The 27,020-nt window shown below is 44.1% G+C and overlaps 1 protein-coding gene and 1 long non-coding RNA gene across 41 annotated transcripts in view; both read right to left on the bottom strand.

The window, feature by feature from the left end:
• The window catches only part of AMOTL1 (angiomotin like 1), a 167,337-nt gene that overhangs the window by 76,923 nt on the left and 63,394 nt on the right, over positions 1-27,020 (bottom strand). For 25 of the 40 annotated variants that reach the window (XR_014815023.1, XR_014815024.1, XR_014815035.1 and 22 more), the window contains one exon: positions 2,596-2,745. The exons of 12 other annotated variants lie outside the window; for them this stretch is intronic. Coding sequence is in view for 3 of the 28 variants with exons in the window: in XM_021062681.2 (XP_020918340.2) it covers positions 2,596-2,745 (150 nt within the window). In the remaining 25 variants the exon portion in view is untranslated. Of the gene's footprint in view, positions 1-2,595; positions 2,746-5,503; positions 5,592-27,020 lie in introns of those variants that run through there. 3 more of the 40 variants (XR_014815033.1, XR_014815034.1, XM_084975755.1) reach the window with 2 other exon arrangements.
• Positions 14,400-20,048, bottom strand: LOC146399808 (uncharacterized). Its single transcript, XR_014815099.1, has 2 exons — positions 18,280-20,048; positions 14,400-17,180 (listed from the first exon to the last, which is right to left on the bottom strand). It is a non-coding gene; the product is annotated as an uncharacterized LOC146399808 (long non-coding RNA).

Raw genomic sequence — 27,020 nt, 5'->3', positions numbered from 1 at the left:
GTTTCATGCAATGATGGTTCTATGTTTTCATATATACATACAACATAGCGTTTTCCTCCAAACCATCTTTCTTGCCTTTTTTCTTCTATAAATGCCACCCTCATCATAAGAGTCATCCGGGTAGAAATTTCAGATTCAGTTTTGACCCTTTTGCCTCCTTTGCTCCATACATTTAATCAAGGGTCAAGCTAGTTTTTCAGTCCACAGTGAAATGAGAAAAAATGGAAGTAGTAAGATATGCTTATAAGATATATAAACACACATATACTCACAACCACACACATATACGTGGGTGTGTATACACAGACACATGTAATTAGGTTTACTATCTTTTTTTGGGCAAGGGTTGCTGTCAAGGATTACATCCCTCTTACTCTTTCCAGTCTTAAAATATGAGAACAAGCGATGGGGGCTGACATTTTTAGTGTCTCCGTAATGTAAAACTGCAGCCCTGGCTTCCGTGGCCCCAGTCACTCTCCGGGTTCTACTCCCCTAACCCATTACCTGAGTGTCCTAACTTGCCTACGATCACTTGCCTCTGGCCTCTTCTCCTTTTAATCAATACCGTACTTATTATCTGTCTTCCTCTACTAGAATTTAAGCACGGGAAGGAAAAGACTTGTATGCTTTGTTCACGTGCTGTATCCCCAGTGCCGGGAACACTGCTACCTCACTATTCAGAAGGCATTCAGGAAAGCATTGAGGGGGGTGGGCAGGGGAGGGGTAAATTAGGATCTGAGATGAACAGATACACACTACTCCATATGAAATAGATAAACAACAATGTCCTACTGTATAGCACAGGAACTATACTCAGTATCTTGGAATAACATATAATGGAAAAGAATCTGAAAAAGAATATATGACTGTATAACTTTGCTATATACACAGAGCCGTATATTAACTCTACCTCATCTTTTTAATGGCTTAAAAAAAAGAATTGCCAAGTAAAGAACTTTGCAGAATGGTTCCTGAAGCTCAATTCTGATGCACCCCAACATCAAGCCTGCAAGATCTAAGGCAAATTACTTAGGTTCTCTGAACTTCCTGCCCCTGTATGATGGTCAGGCTTCATGCCTGCCTCACAGGACAGAGGGTGGACTAAAGTCAAACTTATTCATCTTCAAAGAATGTATAGGGTAACCAAGATATAAACCCAAAGTTCAACTTTTTTTTTGCCTTTTTAGGGCCACACTGGAGGCATATGGAAATTTCCAGGCTAGGGGTCAAATCAGAGCTTCAGCTGCCGGCCTACACCACAGCCACAGCAACGCCGGATCTGAGCTGCGTCTGTGACCTACACCATAGCTCATGGCAACGCCAGATCCTTAACCCATTGAGCGAGGCCAGGGATCGAACCCACGACGTCATGGATACTAGTCGGATTTGTTTCTGCTGAACTGCAACAGGAACTCCTAACAATAAAAACTTTTAAACAACAAAAATGGATCATTGAAAGTCCACACAAGACGAACTGCCAAATAACTGTAATATTTGAGGAACAATCAAAAGAAAGAGGGAAAAAAAAGAGTGGGTTGAGCTGGGCCATTACTCACTCTACAAATACCACATGCCGAGCTGTTATATTCAGGCCCTCTGACAGGTGCTGGGTTAGGACAATAAAGTGGAGAGTCCTTACCCTCAGGGCTTAATGAAACAAGCAAATTCAAATAAAAATCAACATTTTAAAATAAAATGAATAAAATTCAAATTAAAATCAAAACGTATTTCCAAAGGAAAATGACTTTTTTGGATGAATAAGAAAAGGAACGGGAGTCTTAAGCATGAAAACTACTGAGTTCCCTTTTCAAAAGTGTATTTGGCAAAAACTCTGAATCCTACTATAAAGTGTTTTAAAGATTCCTTCATGGTTTAACCAATCTCTTAAGCCCTGAAAAATAGGCAGGAAGTTTTTACAAAGGTGGCAGTTCCTTCCCAACTATAGTTTTGAATTTCACCAAATTTCTGAATCATTTGCAAAAAGAGGTAAAAATGAAAGCCAAGAAGAAAAAAGGAAATGAAACATTTGGGGAAAGAGTACAAAAGAGTATTTAGGAAAGAGAGAAAAATTAGGGAATAAATGGCATGATTCTGAAGTTCCTACAAACTGAGGAACTCTATCTGTTGAGAGAGTCAGGTAAAATTATCTATTAACACCTTGTTAATATTTAACAAACATTAAAAACAAGGCACTTACCAATAAAGAGACAATCGATAATCCAATATGCTGATTTTTTTTTTTTTTTTTGCCTTTTTAAGGCTGCACTTGCAGCATATGGAAGTTCCCAGGCTAGGGGTCAAATCCGAGCTTCAGCTGCTGGCCTATGCCAGAGCCACAGCAACGCCAGATCCAAGCCGCCTCTGTGACCTACGCTGCAGCTCACGGTAAGGCCATGTCCTTAACACAATGAGCAAGGCCAGGGATCGAACCCGTGCCCTCATGGATGCTAGTTTGTTACCCACTGAGCCACAACGGGAACTCCCAATATGCTGATTTTTAAAACGAGGATAGAGAAAAAATTATGCAAAGAGCTAAATATGAGAAACTGAACATCGTTCTGCTTTTCCAACCCAAGTGCCAGTACAAGAACTTACCAACTTTTTCCCTGATGCTATTGTTTGCCTCCACTGTCAAAGCAGATGCCTCATGCCTCCCAGAATAGAGCGGAAAGTCTGGGAAAAAGTAGTTGGGGTCTTCCAGAACCTGGACGGGACTACTGGGGCTGTAACAGGCAGGCGGGGGACCTGGGGGCAAAAGCAAAGCGCACTTGAGTGTCGGTAAAGTCCGCCCCGCCCTACTCACGCCGGCCGAGCTCCCACGCGCATTTCCACGAGCAGTGGCAGCTCTGTCTTTTCGATTCATAAAATTCCAAAGTTACTATTCAGAACCATCACACGTCTAGCCAGCCACCAAAACAACCCAGGACATCACAATAACAATTTTCAAGATACGCTGAGTGAAGGCAGGGACGCTGTCACACAACCCTGATCCCAGGGCGGCAGCAAGAACACCGACCGACCATGGACCTGGCCAAGTTCGCAGTGGTCACGTTCGGAACCATCCAGGTGGAGGACAGAAAGGAGGGAGGCTCCGGGGAGGCCGGGAAAGGACAACTAAAACGGGAAGTGCAGCTGTCTCTTGGAACAGGGGAAAGATACAGAGTGGCCAGGCCACGTGTGAGCAAGGGCCCGGCCCAGCCCAGGACAGAGCGCTCAGCCCACTCTAAGGTTTCTGGGGCCCCGTGTGGCCATATGAGGCCGGGTCATGGGTTCTGGCCCTCTGCCAAGCACTGGCCTCTCAGCTCCAGTGTTTCTGCTTCACACATAAACCAAAGTGCAACTCCTGTTTCAATTAAACGTGACGCTGTGTTCAATCCTACAGTCACTGAGTATGAGATATCATGACAGTGACACTGATACGGCCCACACAACATCGTGGGAACACTCAGCACGATGGGTCTGGGCTGTCGGCCCTCTGTGCACGGATTTCTCTGCGTGGGCACCAAGCTGAAGGCTCTTTTTTGGCAAAAGTAACTTAGTTTACTCCGGGGAAAGAGTCGTGATATTCAAAAATAAATAAATAAAAATCCTTGCCCCAAAGATAATTCCATTAGAAGAAAAATAGGAGTTCCCGTCATGGCTCAGCGGAAACGAATCCGACTAGGAACCACGAGGCTGCGGGTTTGATCCTGGCCTCGCTCAGTGGGTTGAGAATCTAATGTTGCTGTGAGCTCTGGTGTAGGTCGCAGACACGGCTTGGATCTGGTGTGGCTGTGGCTGTGGTACAGGCCAGCGGCTGCAGTTCCAATTCAATCTCTAGCCTGGGAACCTCCATATGCCAAGGGTGCAGCCCTAAAAAAGCAAAAAAAAAAAAAAAAAGAAGAAGAAAAATAATGTTTTTCAGCCATCACTTCAAACTAGTCATTGGAAATGTCTTGCTTAGGTCTGTGATCTACTGATTTCCCACTAGACCAAAGCTAGCAGTAAGCAACTAATTATGCTGAGAGGCCATAAGATAGAAATTTACTCATCTTCTTCCTAAGTCCCTTGACCTCAACACAAAAAATAATATTCGCATGTGTGCTCACAGGTCTCAGAGGCAGGTTTGGACTAGAGAGAAGAAGAAAGATTATGACAACTAGAATATTTGTCTTCTAACATTAAAACAAATAAAGCAGTTGTGACTGAGGTCTTGATAAATACAGAGGATGAATGACATCCTATATAAAGATCAGCCTAAAATTACAGTTCCAGTGCCTGTGACAGTACCTGTCAGCATTTTCTGTTTGGCCAACCTGCAAGAACTACCCTGGAAAGACACTGAGCCCCTCCAGGGCCTCGTCCTCTACATCTCTAAATCTAAGTCTACGGCTAAAATTAGGAATCACTGATGGCCTGGATTCTAAGGCAAATCCTGGCCTGGCTCCTACTTCAGGCAGGTGGAAAATGTTGGTGGAAAGTTGGAAAGATACACGGAGCAACCTTAGAATCACCTGGGGGAACTGTGACGATGTCAGTACCCAGGCTTTTCCCAGACCTCGTCAATCAGAACCTCCGGAACAGGGCCCGGGCCTCTGTATTTTATAAAGCTGTCCATGTGATTCTGGCACACAGATAACGTCAAGAAGCCCAAAGCTCAAGGGAGAACCGTGCACACAGGCAAAGAAACAAAACAGCACAAAACACACCCTGTGCACCCTTGGCCCCTCCCCGACCAAATCAGAGTCAGGGAGGGGTGAGGACCCACATACTTCAGTAAAGAAAGTGCAACAGATAAACATTATTATATATAAAATCAATAAACAACAAGGACCTACTGGATAGCACAGGGAACTATATTCAAGAGCTTGTAATAACTTATAATGGAAAAGAATCTAAAAGGAAAAATATATATATAACTGAAACACTTTGCTCTACACCTAACACTAACACAACATTGTAAATCGACTATAATTCAATTTTTTTTTAAAGTGTGGTGTTCTGGGGAGTCCCCATCATGGCTCAGTGGTTAAGGAATCCAACTAGGAACCATGAGGTTGTGGGTTCAATCCCTGGCCTCATTCAGTGGGTTAAGGATCTGGCGTGGCCGTGAGCTGTGGGGTGGGTCGCAGATGTGGCTCAGATCCGGAGCTGCTGTGGCTGTGGTATAGGCTGGCAGCTGTAGCTCTGATTCAGCCCCTAGCCTGGGAACCTCCATATGCCACGGGTGTGACCCCAAAAAGCAAAAAATAAAAACGAAACAAAGTGTGGTGTTCCCGTACATGGATCTTGGACAGAAAAGGCACATACCAGCAGATTACAACTTTGGGGCATACTGTCTAGTCATGGGACTAAAATTTTCAAGTGATAATAGAGGATAAACTGCCAATAAAACTGAGGCCTAAGAATCTATATGTCTATATGCATGAGTGTATAAAGGAGTGTGCAGGAGAGGTGTGAGATACAACCCAGATTTCAACACGGAACCCAGGTAAGACGCCTGCACAAAGCCTTTCCTACTCACCAGGATGTGGGTGTCAACTGCTTTTCCACACCTTATCCAACAGCCTGCCGAGTGGGGGATAGCCTCAAGGGCTCCAGGCTCCAGAGCCCTGTACAGAGAGCAGGGCTTTAAGCGGGGGACATGAGCACAGAGGGCACCAAAGATGTGCCACCTGTCACCACTTCTTCTGCAGGCCTCAGTATTACGAAATTACTAATGCACTTCACACGTGTGCGAGCATGTGTACACACACACACACGCACACACACACACCCCTATGCAGACCGAAGGACAGGATACCCAAATCCATATCAACAGTCATTTAAGACTTGGTGGTGCACACACTGATGGAGAGTTCTGCTCCCACTGCTGCATCCTTTCCTCGGAGGTGAAGAGAGAAGGCGGCTGAAGAGGTGATCAAACAGGCCTTCCAGAGAGACGGGCCCAGGGGTCATCTCTCTGCTAAGCCAAGAGACAGCCACTCGAGCTCCCTCGGCACTGCGCCGCCCTAAGGGAATCATCGCACTTCTAGTTCCCTCTCTTATAAGACAAGGTCCGTGACCAAAAAATGAGCATCACGGGGTCTGCATGAGATTCCTGGGTTACACGGAATGTAAGAGGGGCACCATCTCCAGTCCCACAATCTCTCCCTTCCTGTTCTAGCTCAGGATCTTCATTAGGAACTCTGGTAGCACCACTTGAGTCTGTTTTTATATTTATTTTATTATTTTTTTTTCTTTTTAGGGTCGCACCCACGGCATGTGAAAGTTCCCAGGCTAGGAGTCGAATCAGAGCTGCATATGTGATCTATAGCACAGCCACGGCACCGCCAGATCCTTAACCCACTGAGCAAGGCCAGGGATTGAACCTACATCCTTATGGATACTAGCCGGATTCTTAACCACTGAGCCACAACGGGAACTCCTGAGTCTGTTTTCTTATGCAAAACACCCAGCACATACTCTAACCCAGAGGGTCGAGGATACCGGAAATCAGAAACTGGACATCGGGAGTTCCCGTCGTGGCTCAGTGGTTAACGAATCCGACTAGGAACCATGAGGTTGCGGGTTCGGTCCCTGCCCTTGCTCAGTGGGTTAACGATCCGGCGTTGCCGTGAGCTGTGGTGTAGGTTGCAGACGCGGCTCGGATCCCGCGTTGCTGTGGCTCTGGCTGTAGGCCGGTGGCTACAGCTCCGATTCAACCCCTAGCCTGGGAACCTCCATATGCCGTGGGAGCGGCCCAAAGAAATAGCAACAACAACAACAACAAAAAAAAAAAGAAACTGGACATCGATACCAACACGAGCAGAGGTGTGGTTTTCCTGCAGTTCTCCATCCCCAGGGAGGAAGAGCTGGGAGAGGAGGTCCCGCTGTAGCACAGCAGAAACAAATCGACTAGTAACCATGTAGATGAAGGTTCGATCCCTGGCCTCCCTCGGTGGGTCAGGGACCCAACAATGCAGTGAGCTGCGGTGTAGGTCACAGACGTGGCTTGGATCCCACGTTGCCGTGGCTGTGATATAGGCCAGCAACCATAGCTCTGATTCGAGCCCTAGCCTAGGAACCTCCATATGCCTCGGGTGCAGACCTAAAAAGCAAAAAAAAAAAGAAAAAAAAAAGAGCTGGGAGACACCTGGACACCACCCCTAGCCGGCGAGAGCTGCAAGGCCCAGCTGGGGCCCTGGCCTCAGCGACAGTGTGGTTTTTAGGGGCATCCACAGCGGACCAGCAATCCTACCAGCTCAGCGCTGTGTCATTTGTGAATGAAGCCATTTCCCTGTAAGTTTCTCTTGACTTGGTAACCTGCAGGTACCTTCTTCTAAACCAGACCTTCATCTAAGGACCACGGCTCACCCCCTGAGTGGGCAGCATGGCAGAAGCAACAGAAAAGCAGCCCAGGGTCTTTTCACCCCTGGGTCCCCACTGGAAGGGGACATCCGTTTATGAACTTTCGAAACTCCAGTTTGAGGGTTCGCCATCTCTGCCTTATATTGGCGATGACCCATTTCACCCAGAATGTTCCTTTTTCTTTGCAACAACTGCATGTCATTTGTCAACAAGAAGAATCCTTGCTTCTCTCTCTACCAGCGTGACTGCTTTGGGCTGGCGTCTACAGCATGGAAACTTCCTTCCCATTATGGTCTTACGCGCTTACTTTCTTTGGAACTGTCCAGAGGCCTTTAAGTAATGTGACCCCGGACAAGGCTTTTTTTCCCTCACTCCTCAGTAGCCATAACAAAGGCCTCATTGTTGAAGGAAAAATGAATCAGGGAAAACGAAGCAAGATTCCTGGGGGAGGCGAGAGGCACCAGAACCCGGGTCACCTGCTCATTGGCTTCGCCTCCACTGTAACTAGTTTGTTCCCTAAGATCTGAGACCAAGTCCATAGACAGACCAACAAAACAGGCTCAGAGGTTCCTGCAGGTGTAAACACCGGAGGACATTCAAACTGTCACCCCACTATCACCCGGCACTCACCCAGCTGCGAGTCACCCATCCTTAAACTCCACGGCCGGCATGTCATTGCCTTGCCCATGGCCATTTTGGCTACAGCTTCAAGTTCAAATTCTGTCTGGTTTTCAAGGTTTTCAAATTCTGTCCACAATCAGACCCCTCCCAGCCGTCACCAGTCTCTCGGGTCCCCTCAGTATCCCAGCAGCCCGTGCACATGTCACCCTCATTCTCCAAGGTCTGGTTGGGAATGGCATCCTCCAGTTTCACATTCCCTGACCCAAGTCCTTTAAAGTTCACCCCAGTATAGCTTACCTCCCCCAGAACACCTCCCCCTGCACTGGCCTGCCTTCTGCCAATGGCCACAGCAATTATGATCGGAAACACACATCTTAACCCTTAAACATCAACTGCCTAGTAGTGTGCAAAACAGTCATTTAATATGGGCTGGTGCTCCTGCCCTGGCGAAGCTTGGAGGCAGCACCATATGTGTACCTGTTACTCTCTATACGGGATATATGTTCTCTGAGTGATGGAGAACTCGGCACAGTCCCTGAGATGGTCTCACTATCATGCTGAAAGAAGAGGTCCCCTCCAAAGCCTGTCTCTGAGAGTTCCCACGATTCCCTGGACCTCTCTGTCCCCTGAGATGAGGGAGCACTCGCTCTCCCCTTGGCAGCTGGCAGCAGTGCCCTGGGGTCTGCAGCAGGCCAGGCGCCCACTCCTCACAGCCTCCTCTTGCTGCAAAAGAATTCCCAGGTGTCATTGCGCCAAAGTGCAAAATTTCCTGCCAGCTCCATAGAAGCCAAAACCACTGAATGCCTTTGAAAACAATTTCACTGTTGAGATTAGAATAACCTCCTCTAACTTCATAACAAGAGTTTTTAACCACAGCAACAAACAATTCTGTGGCTTCTACCTTCCCTTTCAAAGAGCTAAGGAATTTGCTGAGTGTGCCAGCATCCTCAAACTTAAATGGAAGCAACCAAGCCTTCTGATTCTGGCAGAGCTGGAGGTTTTTCCGGGGGCCAGATGCCCTAGAAGCCCTGTTTAGGAGTGTGGAGATCTCACAACCAGTATCTGAAAAATAAGGGCTAGTCTGTGTGCTCATATGTGGCCCTCATGTGATGCCAAGCTCTCTCGATGGCATAGGCCACACACACTCTTGAACCTGAGGCCTGAGGGACGTGAACAGGTCATGACACCCCCGCTCCATGAACACCTGCACGCAGTACACACATTTAGAAAGGAAACAAGGGGCGTTCCGTTCGTGGCTCAGCGGTAACGATCCCTCCAGACTACTATGCATGAGGTTGCAGGTTCGATCCCCAGCCTGGTTCAATGGGTTAAGGATCCGGCATTGCCATGACCTATGGTGTATGTCGAAGATGCAGCTCAGATTCTGCATTGCTGTGGCTGTGGTGTGAGCTGGGAGCTGCAGCTCCGATTGGACCCATAGCCTGGGAAGTTGCACATGCAACAGTGCGGCCCTAAAAAAAAAAAAAAGGCAAAATTTTTAAATTTTTTTAAAAAAATAAAAGGGAAACAGGAATTCCAACACTAAACTGTGAGCACACACCTCAATACACTTTCTTACTCACTTTCCCTAAGGAACCATAAAAAACCAAGACAGGGGTGGAGAGAGGTGGGAGCAAGAAGGTCTCCAAACTTCTCAACCTCTATGCGGTATGATCCTCCTGGGCACCAAACTTGAATTTGGGTCCCTGGACCAGTCCATCCCCTGCAGAAGACAAGCAAAATAAATACACCAATGCCTATTTAATTTAGACTCTCTCCAAGTGGAATCTGTGATAAATCACTTGATCTAAAGTTCTGTGAAATTTAACTCTGCAATGCTTATTTTGAAATAGCTCTCAGACATTATCAGTGTGAACCAAAATGCAGAAGGTATGTCTAACCTTTAAAGTAACAATTGAGTTCATCTGGGCGCTATGCTGGGAAGTGTAAGTAACAAAGCCAGGAGTGAGACCATCTGGGGACTCAGGATTAGTATGATTTGGTTCCACAGACAATGGGCACACAACCACCCTAATTTCATTGCAGAGTAAGTGCTCTGTTAAAGGGACACAAAGCTTTGGAGGCTCCGGAGTCATTCGTTACTACCTGTTAATTGCCGGAAGTGATCCCGAGCTGCAATGACAAGGAGAGACTCCGGAGCTGAACTGGAGAAAAGGGGGAGGCTGTCCCTCTGCAGCAGGATGAGCAGAGGAGGCTGGAGAGGAACGGGCAGCCCAAAACAAGGCAAAGGAGAAGCACAGGCGCTGCGTCATCACAGCGTTTGGCTTCATAAAGGGATGGGGAATTCACGGGCGCTTAGGTAAGGAGGCGCTTAGGAATGCAGCTCAATCCGCAGGCCCAGAATCCAGTATTTAAGGGAGCTTTTTAAAAGCCTATAGAGTTATCATATGATCCAACAATCCCACTCCTGGGCATAGAGCCAGAGAAAAGTCTAATGTGAAAAGATCCATGCACCCTAATGTTCACAGCAGCACTACGCGCAATAGCAAAGATTCAGAAACAACCTAAATGTCCACCAACAGGTGGATAAAGAAGATAAGATACATATACAAGGGAATACTACTCAGCCATTAAAAAGAATCAAATAATGCTATTTGCAGCAACATGGATGGACCTAGAAATTATCATAGTGAATGAAGTAAGTCAGAGAAAGACAAATATTATGTGATGTCACGTGTATGTGGAATCTTAAACTCCATAACCATAAACAAATTTATGGTGACCAAAGGGGAAAGGGGGTGGAAAAGGGATAACTTAAGAATTTGGCAAATACACACTACATACATAAAAGAGATAAACAACAAGGTCCTACTGTATGTCACAGGGAACTATAGTCAGTCACTTGTGACGCAACATGATGAAAGATGATACGAGAAAAAGAACGTGTGTGTGTGTGTGTGTGTGTGTGTGTATGTAGATGTGTATGTATGACTGGGTCACTTTGCTGTACAGTAAAAATTGAGAGAACATTGTAAATTATACTTTTTAAAAAAAGAAAAGAAAAAAAGAGTTTGGGGATTAGCAGGTACACATTACCATATACAAAATAGATACAACATCCTACTGTAGAGCACAGGGAACTATATTCAATATCCTATAATAAACCACATGGGAAAGAATATGAAAGAGAATATATTTACATATGTATACTTATAACCGAATCATTTTGCTGTCCACCAGAAACTAACACGACATCGTAAATCAACTATACCTCAATATAAATAAATAAAAGAAAGCACTGCTGGTACATTATTTCGTTAACACTACAGAAATGGAACATAATTTAGAAATTAGGCGGTTCAACTTTCAACTACTACATACGATACTCCTGAGAGTCAATCACACCCTGAATTCACTGTGTAAGAAGCCTTGGAGTCGGGTCTACCCCCTCCCCCATTACAGAAGTCAAAATGTGCCCTCCCCATTCCAGCAGCTAGGAGGACCTAGGCTCAGTTGGTGGATGTTCCAACCAAAGGATTTGCGTCTTGAGGACATGACACAAAAACAAAAAGTGTTAATAAATCATCTATGGTTGGAGTGTCTGTGATGGGGCAGCGGAAACAAATCCGACTAGGAACCATGAGGTTGCAGGTTCGATCCCTGGCCTTGTTCAGTGGGTTAAGGATCCGGGGTTGCCGTGAGCTGTGGTGTAGGTCGCAGACACGGCTCGGATCCCGAGTTGCTGTGGCTGGGGCATAGGCCAGCGGCTACAGCTCAGATTCAACCCCTGGGAACCTCCATATGCTGCGGTAGTGGGCCTTAAAACAAAAACAAAAAAATTGTTCTGACCCCTATTCTAAGAACACAATATTGTTTGTATCTTAAGTACTACGTGACTTAATACAATCTCCTCGATTTATAGTAACTAACATCTATTGCCTCAAATATCCCTTGTACAAAGCCTAGAGAAATACTTGCAGTTCCCCCAAAGTTTCCCCCATCTGGAGGGCCTTTCTCCCTGTATGAGTGGAGGAAACCCTTACTCTGGCACACACGAGATGCTGAAACATCCACCCTGACTATCCGAATGCCTTCTGGAGCCCTCCTCTGGTGCCACTTCCTCCAGGAAGTCACCTACCCTCTTCCTCTCACTTTTTATATGCCATGCACCTGCTTCCACTGCATTCCATGCATATTTGGGCCACGATATATTAAACTTATTAAACTGCCTGTGTCTTTTTTTCTCCCCTCATTAACTCCTAAGTTGACTAACAGCAGGGGCCACATCTTATTCACCTCTCTCCACAGTTTCTAGCAGAAATAAGATCGAAGCGCTCAAAACTTACTTGTTGAATCAATGAATCATGTGCATATGTTCACAGCACCTAGCAGGTTCTAGCACATAGCGGGCACTCAATAGCTGTTAATGGAATACATTTTAAAATAACCAATTATAAACATATTCTTAAATCTACAGAGCTTAGCTCAAAGGTGAGTACGTCTCTTTTAAACTACTCAGGACACCAAGGCTTGAATAAAAGTTACTGGGGGCAGGGTGGGGTGGGGTGGGGGTACAAAAGAAAGCCATCTAGTGCTAAAGCAGGCTAATTATATGTGTGCTGTGATCCGAATCCTGTTCGAGGTATAGCCTCGCAGGGATTCTGTAGCTTGAACACAAACTCACAGTTGGAGAAATGTTTTGTCCCACTCAACCCCCACAGCAGGCCCAGAGCGCCCTGGGGCTGTGCCCTCCATGCAGCCCTGGGTTCGTGCTTCCTCACAGGCCTGGGAGCAGGTGCAGAGCCGGGAGTCTTCTGAGGGTAACCACGTGTGCACCGTAAAGAGAGGAATCATCCCAGTGCTACCACACAGTCACGGGGATGCACCAGAATAAGGGAGCAGCCAGAATAAGGGAGCCTTATCTACAAAGAGGAAATCATTTTTTTAATTTAGATTTTCATAGCAAATCCAAAGGCTACATAAATATCAACTCAAACTGCATGTAATGTCATAATTCATATTTCACACCAATGGATCTGGTGTTTAACTTATCTAAAACCAGAAGTACCCAGACTCCAGAGATCCCGTTCCACAAATAAGTTCTTTTTAAACTACTTTACTGACGTATGATTAACACATAAAAAAGCTGCACATATTTTAACATACACAACGTGATGAGTTTGGGGATAAGTAAATGCTGCGAAACCATCACCACAATCAAGGTCACAGACGTGTCCATTATCTCCCAAAGTTTCCTCCCACCCCCTCTGTAGTTCTGTGTGTGAGCATGTGTGCATATGTGTGTGTGTGTGTGTGAGACAGAGAGAGAGAGAGAATGGTAAGACCTTAACGTAAGCTCTATCCTTGTAGTAAAGTTTCAGCATACACCACAGTACTGCTAGCTCTAGGCACTATGCTTGTTCTTAAATAAGCCTTATATTAATTCAATCACTGAAATTTAAATAACCTTTAAATACATCTTATTTGTTCAGACCTATGTTAGGTCCACAAAGGGATTCCTTGGAGTGCCCTGGCTCACATGATCTTCCCACTGAGAAAGAAGCATTGTTAGCACATCAACTCCACTGCTTAAACGTGTTTTGACCACTGTATGCAGGCAGTAAAGACTTACAGTTTGGGGACCAAAGGAAAACAAACAGGATGAAAAACCTTAAAATAAACTCTAAGACATAGCACGAACGCCCAGCTGTGCACCTCCAAGCTCCCCGGCTCACCCACACTGCAGAGAGGAGAAGTTCTGAAGGGCCTGGCCCCATTCCTCCAGCTTTCCAGGATGTGTGTTGTTGCAGTCGCGTGACACCAAGAGCTCTGCTAGGTGGCAGCGTCCCACAGGGACTGGGACTCTCAAGAGGCAGGCACATTTCTCCTTGCCACACCGTGCTACCTCATACAGTCAGCTCATGGATGCATTACAATAAAGCAAACAAGATTTCCCAAGAAATTAAACATCCCTTTGGTAATAAAAGCAGTCAATAGTAGCAGAAGCAGCCATTTACTGAAGGCGTATTAAGTGCAAGGATACTATAAAAATTATTGTGTTCCATTATCACCCCTCTATTTCAATTTTATAGATAGGAATACTAGGCTTACAAAGTTATGTCATGCCTAGGGTCACAAAACGAGCCAGCAGTAGAGCCCTTCAGCCCCTCCCACAGCAAAGCTCTTTTACGATGCCATTCTGCCTTCCAAAGCTCCTCCATCACAAACACTTCATTTTTTTTTTTAATTGAAGCAAAACTGATGTACAATTTCATATAACTTACAAGGGTAAACATAGTGGTGCACAAGTTTTAAAGGTTGGACTCCATTTATAGTTATTATAAAATATTGGCTATATACCCCGTATTGTACAATACATCCTTGTAGCTTGTTTTATACATAACAGTTCGTACCTCTTAATCCTCTACCCATATGTTCCCCTTCCCTCTTCTCTACAGCTTGTTCTCTACAGCTGTTGAGTGTCTTCCTTTTTATTATATTCACTAGTTGGCTGTATTTTTTTGATGCCACATGTAAGTGATATTACAGAGTATTTTTGTCTGATTTATTTCACTTAGCATATAATGCCCTCCAAGTCTATCCACGTTGCTGCAAATGGTAAACTGTCATTCTTTTTTACGGCTGAGTCGTATTCCATTGTATATATGTCCCACATCTGCTTTATCCATTTCTCTGGCGATAGACATTTAAGATACTTCTACATCTTGGCAATGGTAAATAGTGCTGCTATGAACACTGAGGTCATGCATTTTTTTGAATTTGGTGTTTTTTGGGTTTTTTTCGGATATATACCCAGGAGTGGGGTGGCAATGCACACTGAATTCTAAGTCCTCTTTTCCTGTCTAATTTCTTACAATGTCTTATATTAATGTTAGAGGTTTTAATACAATGCCCTTGCCGGTGGATAATGGAGATGGGCCCTGGGAAAGTTTCCTTCCCTCCATACATGCCTGTGTATGTGAGGGAGATTTGTGTTGTTTCTCATGAAAGCTTAGCATACTAAGAGCACTCTGCCTGCCTCCACAGAACACCAAGGCAAGGGATAAAGTCACCCTTCCAATCTCTTCCATTTGGCCACATGTTATTTCCACGACAGTGTCTCCACTTTAACAATGAATTCCAAGCCTGCATATTGTCAGAGTCACTCATGGAATATGCTGAAAATGTCACCTCCAAGCTCCCATGTCAGACTTGCAACATCAGGATCGCCACAAGTGTGAACCATACATGAATTTTTTTGGCCACACTTCATAGTGGATTTGAACATAGAGATAGATTTGGGAAGCTTGTATTTCTCTGCCATGTAAGATCTCACACAAATGATGAACAATTAATCAAACGAGATAACTTTTTCTAAAGCCAACCAGCCCACCGATCTGCACTGACTTCTCTAGAGTGAAGAATCCCTTGCATAAATTTGTTACTTTTTAATAAATTGAGATTTGCAGTCAATAATTGTAGTGCCCTATATTTCATAATTGCTAACGTGAATGCCTGGTAAGGGCATATGGCTATTTCAGTTACATCTAAAATATTGTTATAAAGATTATACTAATGAAGCGATGATACACAAATACATCTAATTCAATTTGATGAAAAAAATCTTGGGAAAGTGCCTACCATATTATATGACAAATACCCCTAAATCTGAAACTCAGAAATCACACAGCCAGCTAGGCCACCAAGTCCTACAAGACAAAAGCAGCTCGCTAATTACGGGGAAGGAAGGCAGAGAAAGCCACATCATTGAGCACATCACGGTGCACACATTACTTCAGGTAATTCTCCCATCTCTGCGAATGAGGTTTCATTATCTCCTTTTTGCCTAAACAAAACCAGAATGACATGCTCCGGGTCACACAGTTCAGAGCCTTAAGGCTGAGATGCAAACTCATTGTGAACGGTTCCAAAGGATGCCATGGAATTTTAATGATATTTTAAAGCGCCTAGGTATCAGCGACAATATCTGGGTTCCTTACAACTCCTATGAGTTACAAAAGGTCAAAGGCCTGTGATTTGGATCAGCAGCAGACGCCCTCACTAACTCATTCCTCTGCTCATTCATTCATTCCACAAAGATCTATAACACTGAGCATCTATCTGTCCGGGCAAGACGGAGCCCGGTTTGAGGACCAACTTTGACAGGCTTGTGAGGGAGACATACAAATAAAGCAGAAGGTGCCAAACGGTGCAGAAATGCAGTGACACAGGCAAGTGGGTGGTGGCCCGGATCGACAAGCGGGGATTCGGTGTCCACGTCCCTCTCAGGGCACACACGGAACGAGAGAGGCTAAAGAAGGCACCCACTATAAATGCAGGAGTTCACCATCACCCCAGGGTCAGAACTCCCAGCTAAGAATAGAGGGGAACACGCTACAAAGCACCATTTCTCGGAGGCAAATCCGGCGAGCCTTGGAACGAGGAAAAGGAAAGCAGCAAGGCTGGGAACTTCCTATGGGAAGGGCGCTGCGCCGAGGAACCCGCGCTCATTTAAGCCTCCTGACAGCCGGTGAGGATCGTGCTCCTTCTCAGATGAGCAAATCAAGGCACCGAGAATCCCCTGCCTAAAGGTCACACAAGAGGTAAATGGCAAAACTGCGACTCAAGCGCACCTCACCTGGCTCCAGGGTCTATTGCCTGCCACTCAAAGAAAAAAACAGTGCTCAAATGTTTTGGTTTTAGGGTGCCTTAACACTTTAAAAAATTACTGAACCCAATAAGCTTTTGTTTTGTTTCTGGGGGCCATATCTATCCATATTTACTGTATTAGAAATTAAAACAGACTTGTGGTTGCTGGGGGAGGGGGGGGGGGGGACTAGGAGTTTGGGGTTAGTAGATACAAACTACTACATGTAGAATAGGTAAGCAATAAAGCCCTACTGTGCAGCACAGAGAACTGTATCCAGTCTCTAGGGAAGACACTACAGAAAAGGGAATGTGTGTATATATATGTATATATGACTGAGTCACTCTGCTGTACAGTAGAAGTTGGCACAACATTATAAATCAACCATAATTTAACAGAAAGTTTCAACTAAAAAAAATTAAAACTGAGGAGTTCCCATTATGGCTCAGCGGTTAGCATCCATGAGGATGCAGAGTCAATCCCTGGCCTTGCTCAGTGGGTTAAGGATCCACTGTTGCCATGAGCTGTGGTGTAGGCTGCAGATGTGGCTCGGATCCGACGTTGCTGTGGCTGTGGTGTAGGCCGGCGGCTACAGCTCTGATTGGACCCCTAGCCTGGGAACCTCCATATGCCACAGGTGCGGCCCTAAAAAGAGAAAAATACAAAAAAAAAAAAAATTAAAACTGAGAAGCATTAAAATATATGTTAATCATTTAAAAACAGTACAATAACATAAGTTATATAATTAGGAACACTCCTTTCTCAAACAAAAAGTGAGAAAAGTGGTGCTGTTTTATAATTGTGCAAATGTCCTTAGTGACTGGCTTAACAGAAGACAGATTCTCACATCTGCTTCCACTGTTAATCTATTGCTATATGACTTGTAGTTGAATAAAGAAAATCTGGCCTCATTCAAATGTGTAGTTGGAATAAGGAGGAGTACTCTAATACCTTTTTTCTATATTTGTGACTATCTTTGAAACTATACCAAAACTCAACAAGTGATAAGTCCTTAAAGGAAGATGCAATGGGAAGGATAAAACTTATCAGGTGACCTTCTTTTGGCGATTCCTCTACATTCTGTTACGTTAAAATCTATTGGTCCATCTTGAATTTGAAGTGAGCCTTCCTTACCGATTCACGATTTCCTAACAGTGTACGTTGGTTGTTGGGAAAATAATGGTGCACCAACCTATGCAAAATCTTCTACACAGAGAACTCCTTCCAGTAATTTGTAATCAACAAAATTACATTTGTTAATACACCATGGATCACAATCATCATTAAAGTGTTTTAAGTGCTGGGAAGCTGTCGAGCTCATGGTGGCAGATTTAAGTTTTCCAAAATTCTAATTTTCATGTGAAGGCTTGAGTTTTATCATTGGCAACAAATACTGGCCATTGTTTTTCTTGGCATGACAGTCTCCCTTTCTTTTTATTTATTTATTTATTTATTTATTTATTTATTTATTTATTTGTCTTTTTGCCTTTTCTAGGGCTGCTCCCGTGGCATATGGAGGTTCCCAGGCTAGGGATTGAATCGGAGCTGTAGCCACCAGCTACGCCAGAGCCACAGCAACGTGGGATCCGAGCCGCGTCTGTAACCTACACCATAGCTCACAGCAACGCAGGATCCTCAACCCACTGATGGAAGCCAGGGATCGAACCCTCAACCCCATGGTTCCTAGTCGGATTCGTTAACCACTGCGCCACAACGGGAACTCCATGGCAGTCTCCCTTTACTCATTTTTTTTTTTAGAACACGGCTATCACACACCTAGCTCAGAATAACCACAGTTTGTCAAGTGTTCTTTCAACTAAAGATGAAAAAGGCTGCTAGTTAAGTTCCAGTGCTTGTCACACAAGGGCTCTTCCTCTGTTTGAGGCAGAAGCACTTTACATGTACTTCCCATTTTGTCACACAAGACGTTAAAAAGTTGTACATGAGGTCTGAGATCTAAGAGCACTGATCATTTGAACTATTTCAGCAGAACACTGTGTTTTGATTAGAAGTGACCTGACTTCTGATAAAATCAGGGGCCACTGCCTTGATTCATGTGGACTCACCTGCAGTTTTACCCAAGTGGCTTTTGTACCATCAGTAAAAACATCAATACAGTTTAAAAAAAAAAAAAAGGCACGTCTTAGTATTATTATGCAGATAGTTTTTAGGTCTCAGAAACCCCTAGGGTTCCACAGACCACATTTTGAAAAACACTGCTCTACACTCCATAGCCTCTTCCAGCAAAAGATGTGAAACTTAAGGAAAACTTTAAGATAAAAATGGTTTCCATCCTGTCATACTTGAAAACAAGTTCCCTCCCTGCCCACAAAGGAATATGCCCACAGCCCCCAAAAGCTGGTGAAACATCCAGAGAAGATGTACCGAGGCCCTTTGATGTAAAGCATGGCGTGAACTCTATTTGTCAGATGAACAAACCCCGTTGATTAAAGAAAATGAATCTGAAAAGAGAGAGCAGCCCCTGTAGAAAACACCTGCACAGGAGTGTGTTTTCTTGCCTTGAGGAATTCTTATAAAAGGGACTACAAATCAACAATGATATTTCACTAGCAAAAAGCCTCCATTAGATTACTTTTAGGAGACAGAGAGAAAAGGCACTGTAATAACTTGCCCGGCAGGAAGTCAGGCAATCCTTGGACAAAGGGAAGGATGTTAAGACGGGAGAACTGAAAAGAAAAAAGAATGAGGCTGTCAAGTCAAAAGATCAGAGTACAAGAAAGATTTAAAGAACAGAAACAACAGAGGAGAAAATATGCACTGAATGAAAAGGAAGGATGTGCTATGCTGTTTGTTCTGTTTTGGCAAATCTGCTTCTTAAACAAAGTAATAATCCCGCTGGGACCATTATTAGCTATGTGAAGTGGAGCAAATGAGTTAACTTCTTGGTGCCCGTTATCAATAAACGGGAATAATAAGACCTACCACACAGGCCTGTTATAAAGCTTCACTGAAACAAGGGCAAAGGCTGTAGTCGTCGGGCACAGAGGAAGGTCTCAATGCATCTTAGCTTCTTTTTATGAGAATGGGGAAATGGGACAAGAATCATCACTGTTGGAAGGACCTAGACATTATCATACTAAGTGAAATAAGTCAGAAAGACAAACGTGTGATATCACTGTATGTGTGGAATCTACAATATGACACATAAACACACTTATGAAACAGAAACAGATTCAGAGATATGGAGAACAGATTGGTGGTTGCCAAGGTGGGGGGTGTGAGAGGGAAGGCTTGGGAGTTTGGGATTAGCAGATGCAAACTGTTATATATGAAATAAATAGACAAGGGGGGTGTGTGTGTGTGTGTGTGTGTGTGTGTGTGTGTGGAACTATATTCAATATCCTGTGATAAATCATAATGGAAAAGAATATGAAAAAAATTTAATTAAAAATAAAATGAAAAGACCCACACAAAACAACAAAAGAAAGAATCGCTGCCATCAACTTCACTTTCAAGAGAGGATCCCATCAGTGAGCTCTTTAAAAACAGCAGCAAGATTCTCAAGTAAATCAAAGATAAAGGCTGTTAGGATGTTTGGGGTGGGACTGTTCAGCAGACTGACAAACAAGATTAAAATCACATTTACAATTTTCCAAGCATTTCGCATAACGGAAGTCCTACAACACACGATTCCTCAGAAAATACATGTAATGTTGTGGTCCTACTATCAAAAAAACCAAAATAAAAGAATACATGGTGTTACCCAGAGGCTCTTCAAAACGTGTCTGGCCATGCTGGCGTGCGGAGACCTAGCTGTAGCTGGGCGAGGTGTCAGGGGCCAGACTCCAAATGAACACCCTGGGCTGCCCAGGAGCCTCCGCCTTCACAGAGAGGACCACAGGGTAGTCACGGGGACGAGTGGAGGGCACATCTGTCTTTAGCACTGAGAATGACCAATAAGAGAAAAACCATCCCCTCCTTGGCACCAGTGACCCATGACTTTTCTTTCAATCCGGTGGTGCTATAACAGGATGGAGGCCGAGGTGTGAACTCCAGTCTCTCTCTGTATCTCCTGCCTCCCCTTCACTGACAATGGAGAGAACACCTGAGCCTTCACTACCAGATGTGGGGAAGCCTGCCCAGGTCTTCAGCATCATAACATAGGTGGCACCTTAAAGCCCATTTTCATCGCCAGTGAGTCCTGTAACTGGGCAATAACGTGAAAAATGATGGACCTCACTTTACCTTTTTTTTTTTTTTTTTTTTTTTTGTCTTTTTGCTATTTCTTTGGGCTGCTTCCGAGGCATATGGAGGTTCCCAGGCTAGGGGTCGAATCGGAGCTGTAGCCACCGGCCTACGCCAGAGCCACAGCAACGCAGGATCTGAGCCGCGTCTGCAACCTACACCACAGCTCACGGCAACGCCGGATCGTTAACCCACTGAGCAAGGGCAGGGACCGAACCCGCAACCTCATGGTTCCTAGTCGGATTCGTTAACCACTGCGCCATGACGGGAACTCCTGGACCTCACTTTAAGACGTGTAACACACCGGCCAACTGCAGGACCCACGGGACCATTTTCTCCAATATCCAGGGCAACAAGTAACTGATTGGTTCTGCCAAGTAAAGGATTTCAAAACTGACTGACAATAACTCTCTGAGAGAGGGGAAAAAAAAAAAAATGCCTGGGGAGTTCCCATCGCGGCCCAGAGGAAATGAATCCGATTTGGAACCATGAGGTTGTGGGTTCGATCCCTGGCCTTGCTCAGTGGGTTAAGGATCCGGCGTTGCCATGAGCTGTGGTGTAGGTCGCAGATGCAGCTCGGATCTGGCGTTGCTGTTGCCATGGCTGTGGCGTGGGCCAGCAGCTGTAGCTCCAATTTGACCCCTAGCCTGGGAACATCCATATGCCATGGGTGTGGCGCTAAAAAGCCAAGGGGGGAAAAAAAAAAAAAAAAGCCTGGAATCAATGTAACATTTCCGGAGATCTGAATCTCAGGTCTGAATCAGCACAAAGGTCATCAATGTGAGCAGATTTCACTGCTGTATTGATGACCCTTACATTTTCTTTAATGGTGATTTCTAGGTGATAAATAGAATTAGGAGTCTGAGGGGTTTTTTTTAACTTCTTAAATGGAAGAGCAAACAATAGACCTCCCTAAATTGTTTTTCTACACGATTAAAGAGGGCAGATTTTGCAAACAATGATGAATAATGAGCACTAATTTCCCACAGATCTTCCCAGATTGAAAAACTCACTCAAATCAAAGAAAAAACTCCAAAAAGACATACAGATGGCCAACAGGCATATGAAAAGATGCTCAATATTAGATATCTCAATTAATAGAGAAAGGTAATCAAAACTACAATGAGGAATCACTTCACACCAGTCAAAATGGCCATCATTAAAAAGTCTACAGATAATAAATGCTGGAGAAGGTGTGGAGAAAAAGGAATCCTCTAAACTGTGGGTGGGAATGTAAACTGGTGCAGCCACTATGGAAAACAGTATGAAGGTTCCTTTAAAAAACTAAAAATAGAGTTACCATATGATCCTGAAATCCTACTCCTGGACATATATCCAGAGAAAACTCTAATTCAAAAAGATACATGCGCCCCAATGTTCTCAGCAGCACTATTTACAACAGCCGAGACATGGAAACAACATAAATGTCCATCAAGAGATGAATGGATAATGATGATAAATGCATTGATATGTGTAAACACACACACACACAATGGACTATTACCTGGCCGTAAAAAAAGAATGAAATAATGCCATTTGTAGCAACATGGATGGATCTAAATATTATCATATAAGTGAAGTAAGTCAGACAGAGAGAGACAAATATATGAGATCACTTATATGTGGAAACTTAAAAATGATACAAATGAACTTCTTTACAAAACAGAAACAGACTCACAAAGAAAACAAACCTATGGCTACCAAAGGGATATCGAGGGTAGGGATGGGAGAAGGGCCAAATTAGGGCGAATGGGATTAAAAGATACACACTACTATATACAAAACAGATAAACAAGGTCTTACTGCATAGCACTGGGAACACTCAGTATCTTATAATAAACTATAATGGAAAAAATCTGAAAAATTATATATATATATATATGAAACACTTGAAATAAACACAACATTGTAAACTAACCAAACTTCAACCCAAAAATTTTTATTGAAAACAGAAGGCGAATGTAGATACAACAAACCATGCTGTCACCACAGAATCCATCTCACATGACCCCCTGACACACGCCCCATTTGGTGGCCTTCCAAGAGCTTCCCGTCACTCATCTGGGAGAACCCACTGAATCTGCTCTGGTTCTTGCCTCTCACGTCACTCACAATCCCAGCCACCTGAGCTTCCTGCCTTTCCTCCAGGGCTCCATGGCCCTTTTTAATATTTTGTTTGGCCACAGTATGCAGTGGCTTGATGTGGGATCTCAGTGCCGAGACCAGGGATTGAACCCTGGTGGCAACAGTGAAAGCACCAACACCTAACCCCTAGACCACCAGGGAACTCCCTATTCTTTTCAACGAATGGCAGTCTTCAGGTCTAAGACCTATGACCCATGCCCTTCCTACCCACTTCCAGTTCTTGAAACGGCTGTCGCTGTCTCCATAGAGACAGCAAATGACAGTGTATTGAAAAAAGGACTCTAATTTCTCAATTACGACTTACAATATGATTATGATTTTTTCAAGGGAGGGGAGGAAGAGAAGAGAAAAAGGAAAAGCAAAAATGACCAGGACAATACAGCTTCACCCACCCTATCAGGCTCAGAAAACTCAGCTGAATTATGCGAAGGTTCGGAGCCATCCTGGGTTGATCCCTCTAAGAGCAGTTCTCAGTGAAAACGAGCTGAAGTAAAAGGCTGCTGCTGCTCTTTAATGAGACAAAGAAAACAATCCACTGAACTATATAAATTATAAGTACTTTCCACAGAGGTCTTTAAGGCTGCCCCTTAAGTAAAGGGTGTTAGAAGGTTACAATACAGCCCACGAAAAGATGTCTGCCAATATGCACACTTTTTTAGGCAAGTGATTTTTTTCAGCTCTCCATCGGACACATATTCAATCACCTGAACTGCTCTGCAGTGCTGGTAACTCTCATCTCTTCTGTGGGTGCAGGGCTCTCAAAGCCCAAAATCTCTAAGAAATGGCCAAGGTCCTAAACCCAGGGCTTTCAAGTGTATCACCCAGTACCTCTCGCTCATTGAGCATAATAAGTGAATTTTTATACTAATTCTATCATCATTGTGTAGCTTCAGGTACTACCTATTTTAGAATCATAACCTCAACTATGGATAGAAAAGCACTGTCTTGGAAGAAAACTGTGGTGCTTGTACAAAAAAAAATGAGGGTTGTTGTCAGGATATATTTGCATTATCACCTCTCTCCCCCCACCCTCAATGCAAACAACACATCACTTGAATTAATGTTTGTAATGATGATCCTGAATCATCAAGAAAAAATTACATAAGGCAAGAAGTAAGAGAGTAGAGGGGTGGCAAGGGGACGGGGATCAATCCTGATCAAAAGTGCCATCAAAAGTGTTTACCTTTAGTCTACCAACAACAAATGCTGAAGAGAGTGGAGAGAAAAGGGGACCCTCTTACACAGTCGGTGGGAATGTAAACTGGCACAACCGCTATGGAAAACAGTACAGAGGTTCCTCAGAAAAACTAAAAATAAGACTACCATGTCATCCAGCAATCCCACTCCTGGGCATCTTTTGGGAGGAGACCATAATCTGAAAAGATACATGTACCCCAGTGTTCACTGCAGCACTATTTACAACAGCCAAGACATGGAAGCAACCTAAACGTCCATCGACAGAGGACTGGATACACAAGATGTGGTACAAAATACACAATGGACTGTCACTCAGCCGTAAAAAAGAACGAAATCATGCCATTTCCAGCAACATGGATGGATCTACAGGTGATCATACTAAGTGAAGTTAAACAAAGACAAGCATCATAGTATATCACTTATATGCGAAATCTTACAAAAAAAAAAAAAGGATACAAAAGAACTTATTTGCAGAACAGAAACAGACTCACAGACTTTGAAAACAAACTTATGGTAACCAAAGTGCACATACAGGTGGAGGTGGTAACTGGGGCTTTGGGATTGGCCTATGCACACTGTGGCTCATGGAATGCCTGGCCAACGAGGACCTGCTGGATAGCACAGAGACCTCTACCCGATATTCTGTGATAATCTATGTGGGGAAAGAATCTGAAAAAGAATGGATGTGTGTACGTGTGTAACTGAATCACTTTGTTGTACAGTAGAACATATCACAAGCTTGTAAATCAACTGTCCTTCAATAAAACTTTAAAAAAATGAAACAAAAATATATTTACCTTTCACTACAGAGGAAATGCTAAGTTATCTTTAGAATAACACATTCTCTAGGTGGTCCAAATGCTGAGGATTTACTGTGTGCTAATTTTTAAGACTTTTATCTTAATACTGATGACATGATTATGAAGCAGTTTGAAACACATTTTGAAATTCCTTGACGCTCCTATAAAAGGTGGGTTCCCCTCCCTTGGATTTAAGCTAACTTTTAAGTCCATGGACCAATGAAGAGCGACTCTAGGTGACTTCCAAAACCAGACCATAAAAGGCAGGGCAGTTTCCATGTTGTCTGCTGGAACACTCACATCTGAAGCCTTGAACCACCACATAAGAATTCTTACTAGCTTGATGCCTTGATGAAGCCACATCACAGCACGAAAACGTCACTTGAGGAGCTCCAATGTGCAAACCTAGCCTGTGAATGAAGGCGCCCCCTGATCACCCAGTCCCAAACCACCCAGTCCCTCCCAGCCTCTTCCCAGCACAGGGTCGCAGAAACAGGCCATCTCGACTGGGCCCTGCTCGAAATCCTGACCCACAGAATCCGTAAGCAGAATAAAAGGAGTGTTTGAAGCCAGTGGGATTTCAGGCAAGTTGTCACGCTATGGAACATGGGTGATAACTAACGCATAATTCTCGTAATGTGTCAGATATTGTTCCATGCATTTTACATATTTTAACTTACATAATACATGTAAATTCTTATATGATCTCTTGAGACAGATATTACTATTATCTCTACTATTATTTAACATATGAAGAAAATACTTAACAGAGAGCTTAAGCAATTTGCCCACGATAATAAAGCCAGCAAGTAGCACCCGTGGGCCGTGACTCCAGGTTTCCAGCTCTGGAGTCTAAACCATTAAGCTCTACAGATGAACACACCACAACTGGCCCGTGAGGCTCACCTCCCGCCATCAGGACCACACTGAGTCCCACTTACACATCTAGGAATTCCCTGCCTGCATCTGTGTCCTCCATCCCCTCCAAACTCCCTGGCAGGGAACTCTTCCATGCTTCTAGAAGTCATGCTATCTGTCATTTCAGCCCATGGCCTCTTACTTGGTCCACAGTGAAGACAGACTACTTGAAAGGCAATTGTTACCTGTTTCTTGGCCTTCTCTTCCCAGAGTGGAATAAACCAGTTCATTTGCCTTCCGTTTTCTAACACGTTACTGTACTGCATGCCTTTTAGAATATAAATTCCACAGGTGCACAGCACATAACCCCACGGCTAGTTCAGTTCCAAGCACAGGACAGACCCTCAAACGTCCGTATCCTTTTACTGTATCCTCACCAAATTCTTCACTTCAGTATTGACTTGTACAGTCTGGAGTAAGCCGACAGTGTTTTCTTGGGGTTTTGCTTGTTTGTTTGTTTGTTTTGTTGCTTTTTAGGGCCGGACCCGAGGCATATGGAAGTTCCTAGGCTAGGGGTCTAATCAGAGCTACAGCTGCCGGCCTACACAGCCACAGCAACACAGGATCCAAGCCACATCTGGGACCCACACGACAGCTCACGGCAACACCAGCTCCTTAATCCACTGAGCAAGGCCCAGGATCAAACCCGCAACCTCGTGATTCCTGGTTGGATTCGTTTCTGCTGCACCACGACAGGAACTCCATGATTTTTTATTGAGCATTGAGAGCGTCTGTGTCCAAACTTTTCCCTAATTTATATTCTGTCCCCAAATAAGAAATGTCACGTTCAACAGGTACCTTCCTTAAGAGAAGGTGAAACTAATTCAGAGTAAATTCAGTCCGAATATTTGCGATTGTTGCCTAACTACTAAATTTAAATACTACGAAATCTGTTCACTTTATGAGCAGGCTTAATTACACATAGCCCATTTTGTGTTCCTAAACTAACAGTGCTCTCCGCCACTTAATAAATGTCATTAAAATATAAATATTTGTATTTCATTAGATTTGCTTCCCTTCCATATTCCTGGAGTTTATTTTGGAGAAAACTGAAGGCAAAGGACTTCAGAATTGGAGGAAAATTTTTAATCTCTAAACTCGGGACGAGCATCCGCTCCATCTCAGAGGAGACCCTGTCAGGCATCGTCTTCCCCTTTTCTCGGATGAATGCAGAGGAGCAAATCTAAAAGTCAGCT

This window comes from Sus scrofa, chromosome 9 (genome assembly GCF_054392235.1).
Source record: "Sus scrofa isolate SSC_HxYL_T2T_F1_AM1 chromosome 9, Sscrofa_HxYL_maternal_Yorkshire_Landrace_v2.0, whole genome shotgun sequence".
Taxonomy (NCBI): domain Eukaryota; kingdom Metazoa; phylum Chordata; class Mammalia; order Artiodactyla; family Suidae; genus Sus; species Sus scrofa.
This window is presented reverse-complemented; position numbering and strand designations above follow the sequence as displayed.